The sequence below is a fragment of the Bubalus kerabau genome, chromosome 3 (assembly GCF_029407905.1).
Source record: "Bubalus kerabau isolate K-KA32 ecotype Philippines breed swamp buffalo chromosome 3, PCC_UOA_SB_1v2, whole genome shotgun sequence".
Classification (NCBI taxonomy): Eukaryota; Metazoa; Chordata; class Mammalia; order Artiodactyla; family Bovidae; genus Bubalus; species Bubalus kerabau.
In genome coordinates, this window is record NC_073626.1 from 126,968,953 (window position 1) to 126,996,749 (window position 27,797).

Genomic DNA, 27,797 nt, shown 5'->3' on the forward strand with positions numbered 1-27,797 from the left:
GGGTTTTTGTTTGCTGGAAGATTTTTGATTACAGTTTCAATTTCCGTGCTTGTGATGGGTCTGTTAAGATTTTCTATTTCTTCCTGGTCGAGTTTTGGAAAGTTGTACTTTTCTAAGAATTTGTCCATTTCTTCCACGTTGTCCATTAATGTCCATTATGTCCATTGGCATATAATTGTTGATAGTACTCTCTTATGATCCTTTGTATTTCTGTGTTGTCTGTTGTGATCTCTCCATTTTCATTTCTAATTTTATTGATTTGATTTTTCTCCCTTTGTTTCTTGATGAGTCTGGCTAATGGTTTGTCAATTTTATTTATCCTTTCAAAAAACCAGCTTTTGGTTTTGTTGATTTTTGCTATGATCTCTTTTGTTTCTTTTGCATTTATTTCTGCTCTAAGTTTTAAGATTTCTTTCCTTCTACTAACCCTGGGGTTCTTCATTTCTTCCTTTTCTAGTTGCTTTAGGTGTAGAGTTAGGTTATTTATTTGACTTTTTTCTTGTTTCTTGAGGTGTGCCTGTATTGCTATGAACTTTCCCCTTAGGACTGCTTTTACCGTGTCCCACAGGTTTTGGGTTGTTGTGTTTTCATTTTCATTCGTTTCTATGCAAATTTTGATTTCTTTTTTGATTTCTTCTGTGATTTGTTGGTTATTCAGCAGCGTGTTGTTCAGCCTCCATATGTTGGAATTTTTAATAGTTTTTCTCCTGTAATTGAGATCTAATCTTACTGCATTGTGGTCAGAAAAGATGCTTGGAATGATTTCTATTTTTTTGAATTTACCAAGGCTAGCTTTATGGCCCAGGATGTGATCTATCCTGGAGAAGGTTCCATGTGCGCTTGAGAAAAAGGTGAAATTCATTGTTTTGGGATGAAATGTCCTATAGATATCAATTAGGTCTAACTGGTCTATTGTATCATTTAAAGTTTGTGTTTCCTTGTTAATTTTCTGTTTAGTTGATCTATCCATAGGTGTGAGTGGGGTATTAAAGTCTCCCACTATTACTGTGTTATTGTTAATTTCTCCTTTCATACTTGTTAGCATTTGTCTTACATACTGCGGTGCTCCCGTGTTGGGTGCATATATATTTATAATTGTTATATCTTTTTCTTGGATTGATCCTTTGATCATTATGTAGTGACCATCTTTGTCTCTTTTCACAGCCTTTGTTTTAAAGTCTATTTTATCTGATATGAGTATTGCTACTCCTGCTTTCTTTTGGTCTCTATTTGCGTTCCATAAGTATTTGATAAAATGCACGAGTGTAGCCATCTGGGTTTGGAGTTTTGTGTGAAGTTTTAAAATTATGTATTCAACTTCATTAACAGCTATAAGACTATTAACAATTTTCTTTTCTCTTGTATCAGTTTTGAATTGTTGGATTTTTTTTTCTACAGTTTGTCAATTTAATCTAAATTTTACATTATTGTATTGTATATACTAAGCCTTGTTGTTTATTTTTACTTAAATAAAATGAGTGTATACAATGCAGTGGTTTTTGGTATATCCACAAAGTTGTACAATTGTCACTACTATCTAATTCCAGTTAGATATTTAATTCCAGTTAAAATATTTTAATTATTCCCAAAGAAACTTTATATCCATTAGCAGTGACTTCCCTCTTCCTCTTCCCCTCAGCCTTTGACAACCACTAGTCTATTTTTTGTATCTACAGATTTGCCTATTTTGGACATTTCATATAAATGGGGTTATATGGTATGCAGCCTTTTGTGACTGGGTTCTTCCATTCAGTGTAATGTTTTCTTTTTTTTTTTGAGGCATTCAACTTTTAATTGCCTTTTAATTTTTACCATATTAATCACTTTTATTTTATTTTTAAACTTTACAATATTGTATTGGTTTTGCCAAATATCGAAATGAATCCGCCACAGGTATACATGTGTTCCCCATCCTGAACCCTCCTCCCTCCTCCCTCCCCATACCATCCCTCTGGGTCTTCCCAGTGCACCAGCCCAAGCATCCAGTATCGTGCATCGAACCTGGTCTGGTGACTCGTTCCATATATGATATTATACGTATTTCAATGCCATTCTCCCTGTATACGAGACAGCAAAAGAGACACTGATGTATAGAACAGTCTTCAGTGTAATGTTTTCAAGGTTTACCCATGTTGTAGTATTTATCAGCACATCATTCCTTTTCACGGCCAAATAATATTCATTGTAGAGATATACAGCTACATTTTGTTTATCTACTCATCAGCTGATGAACATTAATGAACTTTAGTGTTTCCACTTTGGGGTTAATATGAATAATCTTGCTATAAACTTTATTTAATGAGTCTTTGGAAGGACAAATATTTTCAGTTCTCTTGGGTAAATATCCAGGTTTGAACTTACTGGGTCATATAACTCTATGTTTAGTTTTTTTGAGGCACTGACAGACTTTTCTAAAGTCTGCACCGTCTTACATTCCTACCAGCAATCCAGCAATGTATAAGGGTTCCAACTTCTCCACATCTTTCCCCAAACTATTGTTGTCTGCTTTTAAAAAATCAATTAATTAACTTATTTAATTTTATTTTTGGCTGCATCTTCATTGCTGTGCAGGCTTTCCTGAGCGGCAGCAAGCAGGGGCTGTTCCTTGTTGCAGTGCGTGGACTTCCTTGCAGGAAGCATGGGCTCTAGGGTGCACAGGCTCAGCAGTTGTGCCACATGGACTTAGTTGCCCCACTGCATGTGGGATCTTCCCAGAGCGGGTATCAAACCCATGTCCTCTGCACTGGCAGGCAGATTCTCAACCACTGGACCAGCAGCAAAGCTCCCTGTCTGCTTTTTTGACCCTATCCATTCTAGTGGGTATGAAGTGATATCTCATTTTGGTTTTGATTTGAATTTCTTAAATGACTAAAAGTGTTGGTCATTTTTATGTACTAGTTGGACTTTTTTTTTTTTTTAGAAATGTGTATTCAGGTCTTTTGCCCATTTTAAAATTGAGCTATTTGTCTTTTATTGTTGACTTATAAAAGTTCTTTATATATTCTGGGTATGTCTTTTATCAGATACATGATTTACAAATATTTTTTCCCATTCTGTGTGTTTATTTTTTTACTTTCTTGTTTCCTGAAACACACAAAAAAACATTTATTTTTAAAGTTTTTAACTTCAGCGAAGTTCAATTTTTTTTTCTTTTGTTGCTTGTGCTTTTGCTGTCATACTGCCTAATAAAAGCTCATGAAGACTTAACATATCTTTACTTACAAGAATTTTATAGTTTTAGCTCTTATTTGGACTTTCATCCATTTTGAGTTAATTTTTGTATATGATGAGAGGTAGATTCAAATTCATTCTTTTGTATGTGTTTTTCAATTGCTCCTCATTATCTTTTTAACACCTATAGGATCTTTGATGATGTTCCTTTTTTATTTTTGATATTAATAATTTGTGCCTTTTCTTTTTATCAGTTAATCTTGCCAAAGTTTCGATTTTGAAGTGTTAATTATATTAGTCTTTTTAAATAGTCAACTTTTTGCTTTATTGAGCCTTCCTAATACATGTTTTTTATTTAATTGATTTCAGCATTATATTATTTTTCTCATTATTTTGCTATTCTTTTTCTAACATCTTGAGATGAATAACTTATACATTTTCAGCTTTTCCTTTTTTTCTAACATATGCATCCAAGGCTAAAATTCTCCTCTGAGCTGGGCTTTGGCTGCATTTCGAAATGCATCATTTAGTTAAAATTTTTTTATCAGTTAAAAAATTTTCTAATTTCTGCTATAACGTCTCTTCATCCATTGGGTTATTTATATTTTAAATGTCGTGCTTGCATGATATATCTTCTTCTAACCTGATTTTCAACTTACCTGTGTACTCAAGTTTAGATCTATCTCTTGGAAAGAACATATACTTGTGGTTTTTTAAAATCCAGTCTAATATTTTTGTCATTTCATTGTTGTGTTCTGTCCCATTTGTATTTAATGTAATTAGTAGGATATTGGCTTATATCTAACATCTTACTATGTGCTTTCCATTTTTCCTATTTCCTTTTCTATTAATTTTGACTTCTTTAGAATGAATTGTTTTTATTATAAAACCTCTTCCTTTATATTAGTTTGAAAGTTACACCTTGTTTCAACTTTATTTATTTTTTTACAAACCCTTGTGTCGAAGGTTGACTTTCAATAGATCGCAGCGAGGGAGCTGCTCTGCTACGTACGAAACCCGACCCAGAAGCAGGTCGTCTACCAATGGTTTAGCACCAGGTTCCCCGCGAACATGCGGTGTGTGACGGGAGAGGGGGCGGTCGCCTTTCGGGCCGCGCCCGGTGTCCCGGGACGAAGGGCTCTCCGCACCGAACCCTGGTCCCGAGGCGCGGCGCACAGACCCGCGCCCCGCCCCGAGGGACGCGGGCGACGTCCCGCCGCCGGGGACCTCGGGAGACCGGGATCCGAGGCCAACCGAGGCTTCCGAGGCCAAAGGAGACTCTCGCGGCGCTGCCGGATCGTTCTGCCTGCGCAGCATTCTGACTTGGAGGCGTTCAGTCATAATCCCACAGATGGTAGGTAGCTTCGCCCCATTGGCTCCTCAGCCAAGCACATACACCAAATATCTGAACCTGCGACTTTATTTTTAAGTTTTTCTTAAAGTTTCAAAGTCCATTGGTAACTTTTCAAAACCAAATGTTAATCAGTACTTTTATTTTCTTCTATAGAACACTTGACTTCATTTGGATCCCTTTTAATTTTTGTGCCATTTTTATGGATTTTTAATTCCATATACATTTTAAATTCCATGAGGCTTTTTTTTGGAGGGGGGTGGGCACAGCTTGTGGGATCTTAGTTCCCCAACCAGGGATCAAACCTGTGCCCCCTGTAGTGAAAACTTGGAATCCTAACCACTGGACTGCCAAGAAACTCCCCACAGGACATTATTATTGTTGTTTTTTTCACACAGAATCTTTTAAATCGTCCTCATAATTACCATTTCAATCAATCTATAGTCCTTTCTGTGCGGAGAAGGCAATGGCACCCCACTCCGGTGTTCTTGCCTGGAAAATCCCATGGACAGAGTAGCCTGGTAGGCTCCAGTCCATGGGGTCGCTGAGAGTCGGACACAACTGAGTGACTTCACTTTCACTTTTCACTTTCATGCATTGGAGAAGGAAATGGCAACCCACTCCAGTGTTCTTGCCTGGAGAATCCCAGGGACAGAGGAGCCTGGTGGGCTGCCGTCTATGGGGTGACACAGAGTTGCAAACGAGTGAAGCAACTTAGTAGCAGCAGCAGCAGCATAGTCCTTTCTGTAACAAAATCCTAATATTTGAGATCATTTCTTTCTGCCTGGAGGAATCCCTTTAACATTTTCTAAAATACAGGTCTACCCATGAAGAATTTTATTGCTTTTTATTTGTGTGAAATTTTATTTCATATTCTGCCAGACAGGATGTTTTTGTTGGGTATAGAATTCCATTTTCTTCTGTTTTTCTATTGTTTCTGCTGAAAAGTCAGCTGATAGTCTCATTGCTTCTTTGAACGTAATCTTTGTTTTTCTATAAGTGCTTTCAAGATTTTCCCTTTGTCTTGTTTTTATGACGTTTTATTATGATGTACCTACATTTGCTTATTTTATTTGCCTTTACTGGAAGGATCAAAATTAGAGGAAGGCAATGAGATGCTTATAGCACAAAATTTAAGGATGAAGTCAATCATGGGGTCATGCAAGTAAGTGTACTTTCAACCCAGTCCTGCTTACTGGACTTCAATGGAATTTTTAATTTGCAGTTTGGGGTCTTTGTAATTTTGAAAAATTCTCAGCTGTTATCTTTTAACATACTGCTTCTGCTTAAATCTCTTCCTACTTCACTCTAAGTTTCCCATTATATGGATTTTACATCTTTTACAGATCTATGTTTCTTACTATTCCTTCTGTATTTTCCATTTTTTAAATATGTCTGTGCTTTATTCTTGATATTGTCTTCTAGTCTACCTTCCAGTTCATTATCTTTTCAGCTGTGTCTAATCTGCTGTTAAAGAGTTGTTTTGCCTTGTTTGTCTGTCTGTCTGTCTGTCTGTTTTTGGCCACACTATGTAGCATGTGGGATCTTAGTTCTCCAACCAACGAATGAAACTGTGCCCCCTGCAGTGGAAGTGTGGAGTCTTAACCACTGGACCACCAGGGAAGTCCCTGCCTCATAGAGTCAGTTAATTGCAGTTAATGTATTTTTCAATCCAAGAATTTAAAAACTTGTACCATATCCTTTAAAAAAATTTGTTATAGTAGCTTTTTTAAAGTTTCCAGTTCTCTGCAGAAATTCTGAATCTTATCTTTTATCTCTTTCAGATCAGATCAGATCAGATCAGTCGCTCAGTCGTGTCCGACTCTTTGCGACCCCATGAATCACAGCACGCCAGGCCTCCCTGTCCATCACCACCTCCCAGAGTTCACCCAGACTCACATCCATCGAGTCAGTGAAGCCATCCAGCCATCTCATCCTCTGTTGTCCCTTTCTCCTCCTGCCCTCAATCCCTCCCAGCATCAGAGCCTTTTCCAGTGAGTCAGTTCTTCGCATGAGGTGGCCAAAGTACTGGAGTTTCAGCTTTAGCATCATTCCTTCCAAAGAAATCCCAGGGCTGATCTCCTTCAGAACGGACTGGTTGGATCTCCTTGCAGTCCAAGGGACTCTCAAGAGTCTTCTCCAACACCACAGTTCAAAAGCATCAATTCTTTGGCGCTCAGCCTTTTCACAGTCCAACTCTCACAGCCATACATGACCACAGGAAAAACCATAGCCTTGACTAGACGAACCTTTGTTGGCAAAGTAATGTCTCTGCTTTTGAATATGCTATCTAGGTTGGTCATAACTTTCCTTCCAAGGAGTAAGCGTCTTTTAATTTCATGGCTGCAGTCACCATCTGTAGTGATTTTGGAGCCCAGAAAAATAAAGTCTGACACTGTTTCCCCATCTATTTCCCATGAAAGTTAGTCAAAAGAAGTCCACATGTTGGGGTGTGTATGTGTGCGTATGTGGGCGCACAAAGGGGGCAAGGAAAGGGATCAGAGAAAAGAACAAATATGCAAAGGCCCCGAGGCAGGAAAGTTATTGGGGTGCAGTGACCCAGAACGGGGTGAAAGAGGAAGGTGGGAGCTAAGAGTTGAGGGTCCAAGAACTTTATGCTAATCTTCATGTGCCCACCCCTCCCCCCCCCCCCCCCCCACACACACACACACACTGGACCCATCTCAATTCTCTGCCACTAGGATTCTAGAGGAAGAATCTGAGGTCATCCTAATTTGGAGTCATTCAGCCAAAGTCACAGACCCCAAAACAGAGTTGGATTCACAACCCAGACATCCTGCGCCCAGGTGAGCCTTCCCCTCCTTGTGAGGCCTGGGTGCTGGACCCCAGGGGGATTCCAGAAATGTTTACCATGAGTGTGATGCCAAACAGCTCAGCAGACCTCTGACCAGGCACCATTCCTCACTAATATGAGAGGTGTATGGAAACAGAAGGGACAGAGACATAAGATGAGACTCTAGTTCAGGCCAGAGGGGATGTCCTGGGTTTGAATCTCAGCTTTGCCTCTTGTGGGCTTCCCTGGTGGCTCAGAAGGTAAAGAATCTGCCTGCAATGTGGGAGACTCAGGTTCTATCCCTGGGTCGAGAGGATCCCCTGGAGAAGAAAAAGGCAAGCCACTCCAGTATTCTTGCCTGGAGAATGTCACAGACAGAAGAGCCTGGCAGGCTACAGGTCATGGGGTCACAAGGAGTCAGACACAACTGAGTACGAACACTGTCACTTTACTTTGTTAGCTCTGTGACCTTAGATAAGTTACTCAACCTCTCTGTGCCTCTACTTCCTATCTGCAAAACGGGAGTAATCGTGGGACCGACCTCTCAAGGTTGTTATGGGGCTTCAGGCAGGTAAGTCAGCAAAGGCTTCCAAGTTTTCCAGGCAAAGCAGCCTCTGGGGCCTGAACATTGCCGGGGGAGGTGACACTGTCAGGGCCCAGGTCTACAGCCCTTCCTGCCCAACCCCTCACCCCCTGTGGAACACCCAGGGGGGCAGGGGGATCCCAGAGCTGCTGGGAGAATGCTCAGGAACTCAGCCCCTGTAGAGGGGCCCAGTGTCCCATGGAATCCACCTCCGGGGCCTCAGTACTGGCAGCAGGCCCGGTGTCCGCAGAGGGCACTGGTGTGGAAGCATTTTAATGTTTTTTAAATACATCATCTGGGATTAAATGCCGATTCACATGACCTTTGTCCGTTCTTGCCTGGAGCCACTGCAGTAGGAGTTAATAAATACTGGAGGAAATGGGAAGGCAGGCCGGGTCCAGGCTTAGGCTGGGTGGGAGGGAAGCTTTATGCCCAGGGGGTCATACGTCCCCTCTGCCCGAGACACTCCTGGTTTCCCTCTGCTCAAGGCAGACAGAGGTCCTGGTCTAGATGCTCAGCTGGATACATGGCTGATGTTCCCGAAGTCCAGCGCTATTTGCTGCAACAGCCTGTCTCAAAGAGTGTCCAAATCTGGGGACCAAACCACCTGTCTTGTTTTCAGAAAAATGTTCCACAATGATTCTCCAACAATGCTTGCAGTCCGTCAGCATCAGCACCACCCAGGAACTAGTGACAAATGCCCAGGCCCCAGGCCCTACAGAAACAACACCCGGGTGGGACTCTGCCTTCTGCTTCAGCAGCTCCCCAGGGGACTCTGAGCTGCCCACAGGGAGGTCAGAGATGTATGAAGGGTGAGGAGGCAGGATGAGGCAGGAGCCTGCGGTCAGGCCCCCACTCCCGTCATCTCCACCCGGCTGGCACTGTGCCTGGGTCTCAGCTTGCCCACCTGGAGTGGAGACATGACAGCAAGTCCTTCACCTGCATCTCACGACTGGTCTAAGAACCAGTAAGATGCCACAGATGACAACACTTCAGAAGTCTAAGTGCCTCATCCGTGACATTAATTAATGCTGCCTGTCAGCCACTGCTCCACTTTTCCACCCCCTCCACTCATGATCTGGCAAGGGCAAGAGCAGCGGAAGTCACACGTTTTCCCTGTGGAACCCCTGGACAGCCTCAGGGGGTCCTGAAACCTACACTTGAGAGCAGACCTGTGAGAGTGGAAAGGGGGCATTCCTCTAGAGAGAAGGTTGTTCAGATCCCAAGTCAAGCCCCGCTGATTATGGCGGGCATCTGTGCCCACCCCCTCAGCCATGGCTGCTGAGCAGCCTTGAGATAAGAGGGGCTGCAGGGGTTAGGAACTCAAATGTAGAGATGGCACACTGCTCCTGAGTAATGGGTGCTGGGCACACCAGGCCCCAGGGGTGGGGAGGGGGTGTTGGAGGGGGGGTGGGGGCTCAGCTTCCTTTGTGTCCCTTTGTCCACAGCAAAGGGCTAGGCTGCAGCTTCACTTACGTCACTCACGGGTCCTCCCAGCACCTCCACGAGGTCCGACTCAGGTTTATCCATGAGAATAGTGGCCCGAGGGGGCGAGGGAGAGAGCAGAAATTTGAACCCAGCTCTTGATTTTTATACCAATCATGAGCTCACGTCCAGTGGGCAGGAGGTGGGCCACAGGGGAGAAGGGGCTCACAGGCACCAGGCAGGGAAACTGAGATGCATCATAGAAGTGAAGACTCAAAATCATTCTTAAATCAAAGTGAGACGCCAAAGAGGTGGGGCCAGCACCCTTTGGTCATGCACCTGTTCCTCTGCAGGCCTGCAGCTGACAGGGGGCCCCCAAACCCTTCTCCAGAATTCTATCCTGCCTCCGGCCTGTTCTCGGCCCCTGGCCCCTAGGGCACAGGCGTCCCCCTGCAGTCCCATCAATTGACCTCATGAGATCCCCAACATAGCCCCTCAGTCCTTCAGAAACATGGCCTTGTTCTGATGTCCCAGAGATGGGATATGCTACCTACAGGGCATCCAACAAAATAGACCACTTGGACGTCAGAAACTGAATTAAGTCTCATTTATTCTAGGGCAAACTCAAAAGGGTTTTTGTGTTTCCTTTTTTAGCAAATCCTAGCACATTATTAACAAAAAAAAGAAAATCTGTACATTTGCCATGATACACTTGAAAGTGAAACAAATAAGATATAAATACAGATATGGATGTAACATGAAAAAGCCCCCAAAAAAACCAAAACCAAAAAACAAAAACCCAACCTGGGGATGTGGGGGACCATGCGTGTGAACAGTGCCAACAAAACTATCTTGGTGGTGGATATTTTTCAGAGCATTGTTCTCATTTTCAAATATCATCGTTAGCAAAGTCCTGGTGAGGTTCTACAAAGTTCTTATTTGCTCTTCTTTAATGTGTAATATTATGCTTGATAAATAAAGGGCGGCGGGGAAAGAAAAAGATTTAGGAGACAAATCAGGCGCAGCTGCATTGCCTGCATGACTGAGAAGCTAGTGGGGCTGCGGCAGGCGCCTGCGGCTACGGTGCCCCAGGAAGGCCGTGTGCCTCCCGCGGGCCACAGTGGGAGGGGAAGCAGGAGCCAGGCGACCTGGCCCCAGTGGTGGCATCAGTGGGCTTCTCGGGGCCCCAGACAGTCAGGCGAACAGGGGAGGCAGACAAGAGTTTTGGGTGCTTTGCTCGCTTGTGTTCTGTTGTTTCATCCAGACAGGAGGCCTGCGGGGAGGCGGCGGCCAGGCAGGGCAGTTGCAGCTGTCGGTTGGAGGGGCTGGCCCCCTGAGGTTGTGGCTGCATGCGAGTCTCCTCCCAGAAGGCCCAGAGACCTGGGGGTGGCGGCTCCCTCTGCGTTGGGAGACCGAGGTTGGGCAAGTGACATTCAAGGCGAGCCCTTTGTGAGCGCCAGGAGGACACGCGGCCATGCTCAAGGCCCTTCCTGACTCCAGGGTAAGGGGCCGCAGCAACCTGGGTGTCCACAAGGGGAAGGAGAAAGGCCTTTCTACACACACTAGGCAGGAAAAAACACAGTTTCTGCCCCAGAAGAGTCATCAGACACTTGGGAGTTGTTTATAGGGGGTAAGAAAGAAACCCCGAAAGCGACATATGAACAAACAAATGGTATTTATCAATGGAAGTAAGGCCTGGTCCTGCTGTTTTGAGCCAAGAGTCAACAATGTTTGATCACTTAAAACACACCCCTGAAGTTCTCTCAACAGCAGCAGCGGGGCACCTCCTACACGTGCAGGATACCCCCTACACACACCCACACACACACCCACACACACACGCACGCAGTGAAGGCACCCCAGCCTCACTGCTCCTGGACCTCCATTTTCAGTGCCTATTTCCAATAAAGTATCTAAAATAAATTCTGAATGAAAACAAGTTATGTTCTGCTACAGTGTCTTTCACGACTTCCAACGTCAAGCTAGAGCTCAGAGGCGGGAACCATACAAACTGACAGTTGCCGAGATTCTGCACCTGAGCAGCAAACACCTCATTAAAAATTAACATCAGAACAGGCATGGGAAAAAGAACTGAACGAATTTCCATAAGGAAATATGGAAAAACCAGTTCAGAGAGTCTAAAATGTTTCCATGATTGCAAAAAGAATTTCCATTTGGTTTGAAGAATTCTACTTGAAACTTAAGTTATACAGACTTGACATCTGTAGTTAACTTTACTGAAGCAATGAAACCCTCAAGAAAACATTTTAAAGGGTAAGTTTCTCACTGAAGGAAAAACAGACTCTAAACTGGTTCAAATCCTGTTTTTCTGCAATTTGCTGCACATCATAATTACTTTTTCCTTAAACCATGATTATTTCAACAGATGATCGAGGACGTACTTCAGTTCACAAAACTTAAAAAAATGATCCTGATAACCTGGTCTCTTTAGATTTTTCTTTGATCTCAATCCCAAATTAAAGAAGTCAAAACTGAGATGGCAGAGTTGCCAATTATCAGACTGACAGAACGCTGTGGAATCAAGCAGCTTGGGTGCAGCTTGGGTGCAGCTTGGGGAAAGGAGACAAGACGGCACTAGACCTGAGCCTCCAGGGGCAGTGCTGTTCCATAGTGTTTCCCAGGATCTCAGCAGTAAAACCAGCAGCTCCTCTTGTGTTTTCAATGCTGCGTGAAGTCCCACTTCAAGCACACACTAGCTGAGGCTATCGTTTACCTGGATTTCTGTGTTTGGATCTCAACTGTCACAGATCTCTGCCCCGGCAGCTCTGGGGAAGGGGTGGCATTGGTGGGGCTGTTTGAGGAGCCGGGAGCCCATCCTGGAAGGAGGCAGTGAACGGTGCCAGCCCCCAGGCTGCAGAGTGTAAGCAAAATACGACATGTTCGTTAAAAGGCCATCTTCGGGCTTTTTTCTCATTTCTTGCCAAGACTTGGCTCATATTCTTAGTAGTCTCAAAATGCAACCTAAAACATATAAAACCCTTTCGTGGTGTCAGTTGTGAGGGGTGTGGGCTCTGCCCCACAAAGGCCAGATCCAGAGGGAAGGGAGCCAGAATGAAAGAGAAACACAACTCAATACAACGTCCTCAAACCTGTTATTAACTGAAGAGAAAACGCTACTTTCTACCATGTATCAGCTAGAGAGCTCTGACTTTTAAGAACTGCACCCCACACACACGGTTTTACAACCTCAGCAGGCTGGACGAGACGGTTTGAGTATGGCTCTTCTCTTGTTCCTTTTGTTTTGTTCTGTAGGAAGATGAAATACAGGCCTTGCTTCCCTTACATTCAATACCAGTATGATTCTACACAAAAGCTGGAAGGGATCAAAATACTGATTGTAATAAATATTTGTGGGCCTCCTGGTACTGACTGGGCAGCCGATGGGGGGTTGGAGGGGGAGTGGAGGGGAGGTCTCTGAGGCACCACCGATTGCTTCCAGGGCTACACAGAGATTCTGGCGTTGCATTAGCTGTGGGTGGAGACATCAGAGGAGGAGCTGCTGTTGCTGTTCGTGGTCTGCGCCCTCTTTATGTATAAGTTGAGCAGCTTCATCTGCAAAGAAAAAATACAAATGGATGAGAAGGAAGAAAATCAGAAAGTAAGCAAGAAAGCCCAGGTGACCATAAGAAAACAGCACGTCCCTTAGTGGAGAAAGTCACTGCACAGACATTCCCTAAGTGCCTACCACTCGTCCAAACCACCTGCCTGGGGCCAGTGGGCGATCGGGAGGTCAGATTAGAGGAGGGGGCATGAGAGGTTATCAGGAAAAGAGGGACACCTGCTACCACGAGGTGGGCCTCAGGGCTGCCTGCAAAAAGGCTCTCTAGAGGCAGACCCACACACTCGGGGGCAAGGCAGCCGGTGCGGCTCCAACCAAGCCAGCAGGAGGAGAGGGTGCAATGCCTACTCTATTGGGATAAAGAAACTAAGCCAAGGTCAGAGGTCAGGTTTTCTATCCTCACACCTTTGCAGAAGTTGCTCCTTCCCCATCACACACCTCGTCTGCACCTGCTTCTGTCCACGGACATGACACCTGCTGATTTACACAGCATCTGAGGCCCACCTTCAGGCTGCCCTCATCTGTGCCCTTGGTCCTCCTGCCCCTGGGACCCCGCTCTGCCCCTGTGGCTCAGCACATGCCACCTTGTGCTGGGGGCAGCAGTGGGCTGGATCCTTCCAACAAGACTCAGTCTCCAGAGGTCAGATGCTGCGTCACTATACAATATACCTTCGTTGGGCACAGTGCTTCCCCACAACAGGCCTTCGACATCTCACATCTCATTGGGTTCTAACTTAAGCCCCCCTGGACCCTCAAAACACCTAAAGCAGCATGTAACATACATAGTAGTGAAGTGAAACTCACTCAGTCATGTCTGACTCTCTGCGAACCCATGGACTGTTATATAGTCCATGGAATTCTCCAGGCCAGAATACTGGAGTGGAAAGCCTTTCCCTTCTCCATGGGATCTTCCCAACCCAGGTATCGAACCCAGGTGTCCCACATTGCAGGCGAATTCTTTATCAGCTGAGCCACAAGGGAAGCCCAAGAATACTGGAGTGGGTAGTCTATCTCTTCTCCAGCAGATCTTCCTGACCCAGGAATTGAACCAGGATCTCCTGCATTGTAGGCGGATTCTTTACCAACTGAGCTATCAGGAAAAGTTCTTAGAATATTTGTTGAATACCAATAACCTGATGTCTATAGTGTGCCTGACCATATTAAGGATACCAGCAACCAGCAGTGCTCCTCACGAGGCAGGCTCCCTGAGCCCCAGCAAGGCACATGGTCAAACAGACATGGAGCCCAGAATGTATAGCTCATCTGACAGCTCTGCCCTGAGCGTCCTGGAGTTCTCTGGCTTCATGCAACAGCCCATCTGGGGTCTCCCCACATCAGGACTTAGCTCTTTTCATCTGCAGGGGAGTGTGCCATGAATTCACACGACATATCCCAGCTTGTCTTTCATTCCACACCTTTCAAAATCTTAGACCTTTTAACGTAATAGTCAGTGTGCTGATTAAGGTGCTTTCACTTTGCACAGGTTCTTAATGCTCTAAGGCTCAGGAGGATATGACCAGGGCCAGCCAGCTTCAAGAGAAACCCTGGTACATTCAACAAAATACTGGCCTGAGGCTCAGCAGATCCAGCAGAGAACCAATTCCAACACTAGTTCTGTGACCTCAGGTAAACATTTCCTGAGCCTTGACTCAATCACCTGCAAAATAAGTGATACACCTCCCAGGTAGCTCCCTGCTTAGAAAACATGTCCCCTGAGTACCCTGCTCCTTTCTCCTACCCAAGCTGTTTACACTGCTCCTGCCTGTAGTTCGTCCTTCCCTCCTTGCCTAGCCAGGCCCAGGATAGTCCTGCTTCCTCCAGGAAGTCTCCCTTTCCTCCTGCTCCAGTAGGTCCTTGACCCAGCAACCAGAACCTGTCTCACAGTGTCCACTGGTCAGTCCTGGACCTCTGTAAAGTCTCCCCATGTGCCAGTCCTGATCCTCAGCTCTATTTGATGCTACTTCAGGGGAGAACAAGGTTTTGTGTTTCCCACATGCTGAAGGCAGCAGGTTCCTAATACATACTTACTGAATCAAGTTTTTTTTAAAGACAAAAAAAGTGATCTAGAAAACAGGATAGTTATATTTCTATGAAAGGCAGGTTAAAATGAACTTCTAAACATTGTTAATAGTTATTTGCAACTCAGAACCCCTTGTAAGCCCTGAGTTTATAAGCTTTAATCATATTTGAACATCAAACCAATCCTCTGAGGTAGGCAAAACAGGTTCTCCTATTTTACAAATGAAATGGCTGGGATTCAGAGAGCTTGCCCAATGAGTTGGTATAAATTCAAATTACAGGATTATAACTTTAGGATGTCAAATGTAATCCACAAAGAAAACAGGTATAGAATATACACAAAGGGAAATGAGAAAAGAATTGAACATTTCAGTATAAAAAGCAAATAAACACAAAAGAAAACAGTAATACAGAAAATGAGGGGCAAATAAGCTATTATGCACACAGAAAACAAATACCAAAATGACAGAAATCTCTTCCTTATCAGTAAATGCTTTAAATGTGAATGAGTTAAATTTTCCAATCAAAAGACAGAGATCAGCAAAATGGATTTTTTCAAAAAGCATGATTCAACTATATTTTGTCTACTAGAGACTCACTTTAGATCCAAAGACACAAATAGTTCAAAGTGAAAGAATGGAAAATGATATTCCATGCAAATAGTAACCAAGAGTACAAGGTAATTATACTAATATTAGGCAAAATACAGCTTAAATCAAAAAAGGTTATAAGAAACAGAAGGATTAATAAAAGATCCACAAAGCAGGAAATTATAATATTTATAATTATACATCTAAGAATATGCCATCAAAACAGAGAAGCAAAAACTGACAGCACTGAAGGGAGAAAGTTTTATAATAATAGTTGGGAGGCTTCAATATTCCACTATAGAGGGTTTGAACAACACAATAAATCAACTAAATATAAAAGAAATATACAAAACACCCTAAGATGAGACCTTCCCAAGATAGACTATATGTTAGGCCACAAATTGAATTTCAATAAATTAAAAAAGAGATGTCACAAAGTACCTTTTCTGACCACAAAAGATGAAGCTAGATTAGTAGCAGAAAGAAAACTGAAAAATCCACAAGTTTGTGGAAATTGAACAACATGTGTTATTCCAACAACCAATGGGGTAAAGGATAAATCACAAAGGAAATTAGAAAATATCTTGAGACAGATGAAAAGGAAAACACAAAAGGGATGAAAACACAAACACATGGGATGCAGCAAAAGCAGTGCAGCGAGGGAAACGCACAGCATGTGAGCTGCATGGCTTACATTTAAAAAGGAAGAAAGCTACGCATCAACAACCTAACAACGTATCTTAAGGGACTAGAAAAAGAACAGAACTTCAAGCCTGCAGAAGGGAGAACAGTAATAAAGATTATATAAATGAAACAAAAAACAGAGATAACAAAACCAAAAACTGGTTCTTTGAAAAAAAAGTCAACAAAATTGACAAACTTTTAACTAATGAAAAGAGAGAGAAGACTCAAATTATTGGTCAGAAACAAATGTGGGGACATTATGACTGATTCTACATAAATCAAAGATATGATAAAAATACTATGAGTAACTGTACAAGAACAAAGTAGATAATCAAGATGAAATGGAAAAATTCCTAGAAACACAAAACCTACCAAGACTGAATCATGAAGAAAGAGAAAGTATGAACAGACCTGTAACTAGTAAAGAGATTGAATCAGTAACTGAAAATCTGAGAAAGAAAAGGCCCAGACCAGATGGCTTCACTGGTGAATTCTACCAACATTTAGAGAACTAATACAATCCTCAATTTTTTCTAGAAAATTTAGAGGAAAAAACACTTCTGAATTCATGCTATGAAGTCAGCATTGTCCTGATAGCAAAGTCAGATAAAGATAAGAAAACTACAGATCAATATTCCAACAGTGATCCAACATACAAAAATTAATAAATATAATATACCACATTCTGAAGGAGATCAGCCTTGGTGTTCTTTGGAACGAATGATGCTAAAACGGAAACTCCAGTACTTTGGCCATCTCATGCAAAGAGTTGACTCATTGGAAAAGACTCTGATGCTGGGAGGGATTGGGGGCAGGAGGAGAAGGGGACGACAGAGGATGAGATGGCTGGATGGCATCACTGACTCGATGGACATGAGTTTGAGTGATCTCTGGGAGTTGGTGATGGACAGGGAGGCCTGGCATGCTGCAATTCATGGGGTCGCAAAGAGTCGGACACAACTGAGCGACTGAACTGAATATACCATATTAACAGAATGAAAGGGGAAAAAAAATCAAAGGATCATTTCAATTGACATAGAAAAAGTATTTGGCAAAATTCAATACTTTTTCAAAATAAAAATACCACACAAACTAGGAATAGAAGGAAAGTACAGGTGTATTTTGTTTTGCTGTGCTTCACTTTATTATACTTTGAAGATAGTCCTCCCCACCCCACCCCCTCAAATTGAAGGTCTGTGAACACTCTGCATCAAGCAAGTTCATCAGCGCCACTTTGCAACAGCATTTGCTGCCTACATGTCACTGTCCCATTTTGGTAATTCCTACAATTATTTCAGATTTTTTCATCATTATTATACTCTGTGGTGATGTGCAGTCAGTGTTCTTTGATATTACAACTGCAGCAGTTGTTTGCGGTGCCATGAACCACGTCCATATGAAGACAGCAAACTTCATCCATAGATGTGCATGTTCTGACTGCTGCACCATGTCCCTGTCTCTCTCCCTGTACATGAGCCTTCCTATATTCCCCAAGACACAATCGCATTGAACTTAGGCCAATTAAAAACCCTACCATGGCCTTAAGCGTTTAAGTGAAAGAGTTGTTCTTCTCTCGCTAGAAATGATTAAGCTTAGAAAGAACTGCACATTGAAAGTTGAGACAGGCCAAAAGCAGGCCTTTTGTGTCAAACAGTTAGCCAAGTTGTGAATGCAAAGGAAAAGTTCTCAAAAGAAACTGAAAGTGCTACCCAGTGAACACATGAATGATAAGAAAGCAAAAGCAAAATAGCCTTACTGCTGATATGGAGAAAGTGGTCTGGATAGAAGATCAAACAGTCACAACATTCCCTTAAGCCAAAACCTAATACAGATCGAGACCCTCTCCTTCCATTCTAGGAAGGCTAAGAGAGATGAACGAGTTGCTGGAAAAAAGTCTGAACTTGGCAGAAGTTGGTTCATGAGGTTTAAAGAAAGATGCTGTTTCCCTAACATTAAAGTGTGAGGTGAAGCAGCAACTGCTGATGCAGAAGCTGCAGCAAGTTATCCAGAGGATTTAGCCAAGACAATTCATGAAGGTGGCCACATGAAACAACAGATTTTCAACACAGGCAAATAGTCTTATATTGGAAGAAGATGCCATGTAGTACTTCGACAGCCAGAGAGGAGAAGTCAATGCCTGGCTTCAAAACTTCAGAGGCTGACTCTTATTAGGAGCTAATGCAGCTGGTGACTTTAAAATAAAGCCAGTGCTCACTTACCATTCTGAAAATCCCAGGACTCTTTAAGAATTATGCTCAATCTACTCTGCATGTGCTCTATAAATGGAACAACAAAGCCTGGATGACAGTGCATCTGTCTATAACAGGACTGACTGAATATTTTAAGCCCATTGTTGAGACCTACAGCTCAGAAAAAAAGATTCCTTTCAAAATATTACTGTTCACTGACAGTGTACCTGGTCACCCAAGAGCTCTGATGAAGATGTACAAAATTAAGGTTGATTTCACGCCTGCTAATAATAACTTAACACTCCTTCTGCAGCCCAAGGATCAAGGACTAATTTTGACTTTCAAGTCTTACTATTTAAGAAAAACATTTTGTAAGGCAATTGCTGCTGTAGTGACTCCTCTGATGGATCTGGGCAGTCACCTGTAAACCTTCTAGAAAGGGTTCAACATTCTAGATGCCATGAAGAACAAAGAAGTCAAAATATCAACGTTAACAGGAGTGTGAAAGAGGTTGATTCCATCCCTCATGGATGACTTTGAGGGGTTCCAGACTTCAGTGCAGGAAGGAACTGCAGATGTGATGGAAACAGCAAGAGAACTAGAATTAGAGGTGGAGCCTAAAGATGGGACTGAACTGCTGAAACCTCATGGTAAAACTTTAAGGGAATAAGGAGCTGCTTCTTACGGATGAACAAAGTGGTTTCTTGAGATGGAATCTACTCTTGGTGAAGATGCTGTGAAGACTGTTGAAATGACAACAAAGGATTTAGAATATTACATAAACTTAGTTGATTAAACAGAGGCAGGTTTGAGACGATTGACTTCAATTTTTTCTACTGTGTATAAAATGCTATCAAACAGTATTGCTGCTACAGAGAAACTGTGAAAGCAGAGTCGATTGATTCGGCAAACTTCATTGTTGTCTTAAAATAAGACACAGCCACTACAGCCTTCAGCAACCACCACCCTGATTAGTCGGCAGCCATCCACATAGAGGCCAGACCCTCCACAAGCAAAACGATTATGACTCACGGACAGCCCAGATGCTGGCTAGCATTTCTGTTAAGATATTGATATTTTCAGACATAATGCTACTGAACTCTTAACAGACTACAGTACAGTACACATATAACTTTTATACACCCTGGGAAACCAAAAAATTTGTGCAATCTGCTTTATTGCAATACTTGCTTTATTTCAACCGTCTGGAACCAAATCCATACCATCTCTATGCCTGTACCTCAATATATCAAAAGTTATATATGAGAGACCCACACAGTGAATATTATGCTCGATGGTAAAAGACTGACAACTTTAAGATGAGGAACAAGGCAGAGGATGCTTGCTCTCACCATTTCTATTAACATAGTAAGTTCCAGCCAGAACAATTAGGCAGGAAAAGGAAAGAAAGGCATTCACATTGGAAAGGAAGAAGCAAAATTATCTTTGTTCAAAGATGATATACAGTTGACCCTTGAGCAACACAGGTTTGAACTATGAAGACGCGCTTATACATGGATGTTTTTCAATACACACAGCACGACACAATCTGTGGTCAGCTGAAAAATCCCAGATGCAGAACGACAGGTATAGGACTTGAGCACGTGCAGAGTTTGCTATCTGTGACAGGTTCTGAAACCCATCCCTGTGGGATACCAAGAGATGACTGTGATCTCATATGTATAAAATCTCAACAATTCCACAAAAAATTGTTAAGACTAATAAAGAAATTCAGCAAACTAGCAGACTACAAAATCAATGAGCAAAAATCAATTGCACTTCTGTACACTAAAAATGAAGCTAAGAAAAACAATTCCATTTACAATAGAATCAAAAAGAATAAAACACTTAGGAATTAACACAAGGAAGTGAAAGAACTGTACAAGAAAAACTACCAAATTTTATTGAAAGTAATTAAAAACACAAACAAAAAGACACTCCGTGTACTGTACAGTATGGTGACTATAGTAAAAATACTGTATATGTGAAAGTCACTAACGGAGTAGATCTTAAAATCTGTCATCACAAGAAAAAAAAAAAATCGTGTAGCTATGTGTATGACAGCTGTTACCTAGACTTACTGGGTGATCATTTTGCAATATAAATAAATATCAAATAATTATGCTGTACTTCCAAAACTAATACAATTTCATATGTTCATTTTTATCTCAATTACAAATTAAAAACAACTCATTACATATAGAGGTTAAAAAAAGATATCCCATGTTCATGGGTTGGAAGACAACATTATGAGATCAAAACTACCCAAAGCTATCTATACATTCAATGGAATCCTTATCAAAATCCCAATGCGGTTTTCTGCAGAAACAGAAAGTCTTTTCAACAAACGGAACTGGGAAAGCTGAATATCCACACACAAAAGAATGAAGCTGGACTCTTACCTAATACCATATACAAAAATTAACTCAAAATCGATCAGAGACCTCCATTAAAAGCTAAAACTATAAAACGATTAGAAGAAAACAAAGGGCAAAAGCTTCACTATGGATTTGGCAATTGATTATTGAATATGACAGCAAAAGCATAGGCAAAAAAATAACAAATTGGATTTCACTAAAATTAAAAAAAGTTGTGCATCAAAGGTCAAGGAGTTAATATCCAGAATATAGACAGAACTTGTTAATTCAACAATAACATCAACAACAACAAAACCAAGCAACATAATTTTAAAATGGGCAAAGGACTAGAATAAACATTTCTCTGATGAAGATATGCAAGTGGCCAACAAGCATATGAAAAGATGCTCAACATCACGGATCATTAGGGAAATGCAAAGCAAATGAAATACTGCCTCACACAGCCATGAGGATGGCTACCAAAGAGAAGATAACAAGTGGATGTGGAGAAACTAAAACCCTGTGCACGTCGGTGGGAATCTAAGATGGTGCAGCTGGCAGTTATCATATGATCCTGCAGTTCTACTAAAAAACCCAAAAGAATTAACAGGGGGTCTCAAAGGACATCTGTACCCCCATGTTCACAAAAGCCAGAGCATGGAAACAATCCACAAGGCCATTACCAAGAAATGGGCGAGCAACATGCTATTATGTACATTCAGCAGACTATATTCAGCCTTAAAATGAAAGGAGATTCTGATACCTGCTACAACATGGATGAGCCTAGAGAACATTATCCTCAGTGAAATAAACCAGTCACAAATAGACAAACACTGTAGGATTCCACTTACAAGTATTCACACCAAGAAAGTAGAGTGGTGGTTGACAGGGACTGGGGAACTGGGGAATATTATTTAATGGATTTCAGTTTTCCAAGATGAAAAGTGCTCCGGAGATGGATGGTGGGGATGAATAAGAGTAATATGAATGTACTTGGTGTCTGTGAACTGCACACTAACATGTGGTTAAGATAGTAAATTTCACATTACATATATTTTACCAAGAGAGAGAATGGAAAGGAAAGGTTGCTCATAGTCATACAGCTAGTAAGTGGGAGACAGAGACCAGAAAGCAGGTTTTCTGATCCTAAAGCTAGTATTGCTGCCATGGCAATGGGACACTTCCAAGATGCACCTCACAAGTCCCCGCACTCCAACCTTGCATCAGGCCTTCCTCTACAGAACCTGATATCACTTATCAACTTCATTTAAGTAGTAGTAGAAGGGGTTCTGACAGGCCTGGTGACAGAAACAGGAAGCCACAGCTTGACTGTTTCTAACTTAGCACCACATGCCGTCAGCTACCCATTCTGGGGGTATGGGTGGGAGGGGGTCGTTTGTTTGTTTTAGGAGATGTGCACTGGAGTCTTACAAAGTTCCTGTTAACACATCGGAACTATCACATATAAAAACTGAAATGGCTAGAAGCACTGTGCTGCCACAGCGGACAGGCGTCAGGTCAGCCTCCCTCAGCACTCCGAGCTGACTGATGTCATCAGTGGGGAGGTGGGAACACTGGCTCTGATCAGGACTGGGCTCCAGACCCTACGCCACCATTCCAAGGGGCAGCAGGTCAACCACAGGACAGGGGTGAGAAGACACCTACATTTTCTCAGCCCCTTGTTAGTGGGGTCAAGCGAGATGACAGGACAGCTCCCTTACCCCTGAGAGTAGAAAGTACCAGAAAACCGAGATCTGGAAAACATTATTTTTGGATGAATTTTCCTTTTTACAAATCTAATTCCCTTTAATGAAGACTGTCTGTGAGGACCCCACTGCTGCTATGCAACAGCTGTGGATCCCTGATGGCAGCAGCAGAGGCAGGTGCTCCTGGCCCGTACACTGCTGGGCACTCTCGGCTCATCGTTCTGCAAGCCGTGGTCAGGGGGGGCTGGGCAAGCACCTCTGCAGGGGCAGTGATGGGAAGGAGAGCACAGGAAATGGATCCAGGTGCAGCAGCCCCCACCACACCTGCTCTGCTCAGACCTTCCAGCCCAGTTGCTGATGTATCTTCTTCTGGACCAGTGGTTCTCTACCAAGGCTGACTCTGTCCCAAAGCGACACCTGACCAGGTGTGGGGACATCAGGTGAGGGTGGGGTGTGCTCCTGGGACCTCAGGGATGGTGCCCCCTCCACGAAGTGCCCCGAAATGTCAGCAGAACTGAGAGTGTGAGCCCTGCTCTGGACAAAGGCGGGAGAGCCAGCTCTGCCCAGAACTCAGTGAGCGGAGATGCTCACCAACTGTGCCAAAGGAACAGGCCTACTCGAAAAGCCACGAGGCTTCACCTGCTGCTTCCTTCTTTGCTAAGGAGGAAGGCCAGACATTTCAGGCTCCGTGCTTTTGTCTTCACACCCGTGCCTGGGCCCTCTGTAACTTTACGGTGACACATTTTCCCCAGGCAGTCCCCGGGGCAGGTGCCTCACCACGGCCCAGCTCCTGGCCCCTACTGCCTGAGATCAAGGGTGGCTATCCTCTCTCCCCAGCGGGCTCATCAGATTTGAGCTTATTTTTAAACCAGCAAGGACTCTAGTCACTCTCATCTTCCATGAGCCAATAGTCCCTTTGTCTCATTTTCTGCCCGATTCTAGAAGGAACAGGAGGAAGTATGACCACCACGGGCCCTCAGGTGGGTCACGTGCAGAATCAGCGTCCTCACCCTGCAGAGATGCCATCATGAACACGGGACGCGCTGGGCACACAGTGAGAGGCAGCCATCATTACAATGACCCACAGGACCCGAAGCCCACCCAGACAGGTGTGAAGCTAGCAGGCAAATGTCCTTAGTGTTTCAGAGACAGAAAACAAGCTGGTTTCGAAACAAAGTCATCTTCCTTTTGGGGATAAATTAGAAGTTCAAAACTATCATGTTAAAAACAGGAGTGACAAGAGACTGTGTCGTACCTAGGTGACTTCACTACACAGTTGCTCACCTTGTCTTTAGAGACACGACCCTGGACAGGAAGGCCCAGCTAGCTCACGCACGCTGAGAAAGGCTGCCTGGAGCCCAGAACTGCAGGCCAGTGGGTCTGGGACACACTGGTAGGCCCAGGTGCACGGCCCCCCGCGTAACACTATACATACCTTGCTCCCTGTGAGCTGTGCCAGGTGAGGTTTCAACTCTTCTCCGATTACGGAATAAATTGCCACTAAGCAAAACACGCTGGCCTTGCGCACGCTGCTCTCGGTGTTGTCATAACCCTACAGCCAGAGGGACATAGAGAGGAAAGCGAGATCAAAGCTCTGCCTGACTGACAGTATTTCATCAATGTTTCCACACTCTCACACTTCAACCTCAGCCTTGCTGGGAGCGGTCTGAATGCCCCGGGGCTCTGCTGATGAATCCCGAGAGCTCTTGCCCCCAAGAGGCCACATACAATAGTGTCAAGAGTGAGCTGGTTTTGGGGTGGGAGGCAGGAGGCTGGCGAACTGGTCTCCACACAGAACGATGCTGTATCATGAGCTGCCAAAAAACGTTGGCAGCACCAGCCAAGAAACGTTGTGAGAGAACACAGTGAGAAAAGGAAATTAAGGGGGAAAGTAAGTGGCTTCTCCTCACCATGGTAAAGCAAATCTCACATGTGCAAATCTCTTTAAAGAAATGAGAACTAGGTCACTCACTCTGTGGATAAAACTCTCCACTGTCCATGGATCGTTCCGCAGTGAGACGGACCTCCACATCCCTCTCCAGCTGGACCACAACCTGCCTCCTCCCTCCCCAAACCCAGATGGGACTGTCCGCTTTTCTCCAAGCAGCCTTTGGGACCTTTCAGACTTTGTGCCTTTCCCTCTGCCTGGAATAATCCAGTCCTCGGCTGTGTGTGTTTAAATTCCTGAGCCCAGTGCTCAGCAAACAGCAGCGTTTATTAAGTGTAAAGCCAATGTCTGTCTACTTTCTCCACTGAAATCTCTCTCTAGGGCCCAAGTCTAAACCACCTCTTCTCTGAGCCCTTCAACCTAGAGATCTGCCTCCACCCAGATCTCAGAATCACCCACATCCACCCCAGTAACTTAGCACGCAGCACTGGCCCTGATCTGTAGCTGTTGGTACGGGAGTACCAAGTCCCAGAGAGGGCTGTCAACGACTTGAGGTAGGGTCCCAAAAGAAGAAGGCACCTTGCCTTTCAGAGTCTATTTAACTCAATGCCTCACGCTTGTAAGAGTTTCAATTACTATTTGTTGGACAGATTAGGACAAGGACCACTGTTTGATGTTGGGTTCCATGGCTCACCCTGCCCAGGGCTGGGCCCATCAGCCGTGCAGTAAGGAATGAACAACAAAGAAAGATCAAAACATGTTCACAGTAAACAGAAAGTTCATTCTGTAGGCCACAGATCTGGGCCGCCCAGAACTTCCTCTGCATTCAGGGAGGGGGGGCCAGAAGAGACAGACAAGATGCCGAGGGTCCCGCAGGGCGTGGCCCCCCGCCCCTGTGCGCTGAGTAGCCAGGCCTACACGAGGGGCCCACCTGCAGCAGGCCTGGGATGATGTCTGCGAGGAGCTGCAGCAAGGACTCCTTGGCGATCCTCTCAACAACCTTGGTCTGCATCTTGATGGCGGCCAGGTTGATGGGGTAGTCGGCTGTCTGGACGATGGGGCACAGCACTTTGATGCACTGCTCTGGGTGGATGGAACTGGCCAGCGTGGATGCGGCCTCCTCGGCAGCCCTCACCACCTGAAACATGCCTCCATGTGAGCGAGCTCCACACTGCAACACACATTTCAAAGGCCAAGCGACAGGCACACAGCGCTTAGTACTGGAAACCCCCCGCCACCACCCCCACCCCTGGCTATGCTTTCACGCCAACAGAGGCAGCTGGAAGAGCAGCTGCAAAGAGGTAACCTTACTCTAAAAGAGTCATATTCTGTGCTCTAGCTCATAAGATCCTTAGAAACTTTATAGCCTTGGTAATTTTTTCCTAATATCCTTCCCCAACCTGTGTGCATTCGTGTGTTCACGCATTCCTGGGTGGCAGCGGCCGAGCTGAGCACAGGCCTCAGAGGCAAAGGTGGTGCTGGGCAAGATGGGTGGTCGGCGCTGAGGGGCTGCACGAGGATGCAAAGGTTCAGGAGGCAGCAGGCGAGGCCACAGAAGCAGGTGGGGTCCCAAGGGCGGGGTCTGCTACCTTGCAGTTGGCCAGGAGCAGATGGAAGGAAGTGGGGCGAGCCGGAGCCCTGCCAGCCACTTGAGTGCCCAGTCTGCTCCCTTCACTTTTTCTCACTGGTGCTCACCTATGCTCGCCACTTGACCGGCAGGATGCACTCACCTCAACAGAGCCCACAGCTGCACCCTGACCACTGCACTTACATGCTTTGATGACACTGTCTCCCCGACTAGACTAAGGGCTCCTTGGAGGTCAATTCCCATCTCAGCCACCTTCTGTCCCCCATGCCCAACAGTGTCCATTATGCACTAAGTGCTTAATAAATGTTGGTCCAACTCATTTTCCCACAGCGCGCGCACGTGTGTGTGTGTGTGTGTGTGTGTGTGTGTATGTAAATGTTCATCACTGATAGTCAGCTCCAGGGCATGCCTCGCTGATCTGCATTTACATGTTTCAATGGAGGAGCTGGCCCAGAAAATGAGGAGGAAGTCAAGACATCTCCAGAGGACCAAGTTGGGCTTTGGAGAAATCAACTGTACAAGGCCCAGAAGGTTCATTCTGGGTGACACAATGAAAGGGGAACAGATCTGTCCTTTGGAAAAGAGACTTGAGTTCAGGCTAGTTTTCGCCGTGATCGGTTTGTTTGGAGAACAATAAATAGCATATCGTTAGAAGGGCCCCAAAATGCAGCAATCACTAGATGAAGTGCTCTTCTTCCTCAGCTCATGTGTGTCCTGAGGACTGTGGTCCGTCCACAGCATACTTGGGAAAGCCAAGTGTCTGGCCTGTGATACACGGCTAGGCAGATGGTAGAAGAGGGGTCCATCCCTTCTCTAACCTGGCCCTGCAGTGGGACACCAATGCCTTTCAACTGTAAGAAATTACTGTTTATAGGTGTCACAACATACTGGTCAGAAAACTGAGTAATACTAACTGATGGAATCTGAGGTCTTAGTTTTTAAACATGGGGGGGAAAAAAATGAAAGGGTCAGAAAATACTGGATGATTTCATTGACAATATCCCAAACTGGAAAACACTGATGTTGAGCAATTTAGGAGGCCACTAAGAAGCAGAGATAGCCGGGTGGCAGGAGAGAGAGACTGGGAACGGAGTCCTGGCAGCCTCACTTAAGTCCTGACAGGAGTAAAGCAGGAACCTCCCAGCGCACCTCAGGGTTGCAAAGGGCACTGACCAGACAGGGAGATAAACGGCCAGGTTCACAGTGAGGCCCTCTCGCGAGGGCTTCCTCCTCCCCACCAACCTTTCCAGGCTTCACTCTCATCCAGGTCATAGGAGTTAACCTGCAGGGAGCTGCTGGTAAATAGACCAGCTCGGGTATGTGGAGCTGAAACCTGAACCCAAGGAGAACTTCCTCTGATAAAACTCCAGGAATTCTTGAAGTTGCTTGCAGGAAGCATTTAATCAAACATAGGTTTTCTGAAAATGCCTGAAGAGAAAATGCCAGAAGCTGCACTTCAAGGTCCGTCTGAGGCCCCTCTTTCACTGAGGCTGGAGCAAGTTTCCCAAGGCAGACGCTGTTTTTGGCACAGGGGGTTGGTGCTCTTGACTTCCCTCTACATGCCAAGCTCCCGGCTGCTGGCTGGCTGCCTGACTCACGGTGAACTTTAAGTTTCACCCCTGTGTTCTATGTAACATAAGAAGCAAAGATTATAAATGTAAGCAAACAGAGAGCAAAGTAAACACAGGCAACAGAGAGAAAGGAGGATAGTACTCTTTGGTAGACACGGTGGCCAGAAGGGGCAAAGATGAGTTCTCAGAGAGGGTGAAAACGATGAGAGAGAGTGGGGTCAGGCAGACTTCTGGGTCATTACCAACCCTAAGTGGCCAAAACGGTTCCAATTCTCCTGATTTTTCTGCAGTGTGGTAGAAA

At 44.4% G+C, this 27,797-nt stretch overlaps 1 protein-coding gene across 9 annotated transcripts in view; it reads right to left on the reverse strand.

The window, feature by feature from the left end:
* Positions 1–9,914: 9,914 nt before the first annotated feature.
* CLASP1 (cytoplasmic linker associated protein 1) overlaps positions 9,915–27,797 on the reverse strand; it is a 269,278-nt gene continuing 251,395 nt past the window's right edge. For all 9 annotated transcript variants that reach the window (XM_055572932.1, XM_055572928.1, XM_055572931.1 and 6 more), the window contains 3 exons: positions 25,269–25,475; positions 23,885–24,001; positions 9,915–12,897 (listed from right to left, as the gene is read on the reverse strand). In XM_055572932.1, the coding sequence (XP_055428907.1) occupies positions 12,811–12,897; positions 23,885–24,001; positions 25,269–25,475 (411 nt within the window). In that variant the 3' untranslated portion in view covers positions 9,915–12,810. The remainder of the gene's footprint in view (positions 12,898–23,884; positions 24,002–25,268; positions 25,476–27,797) is intronic.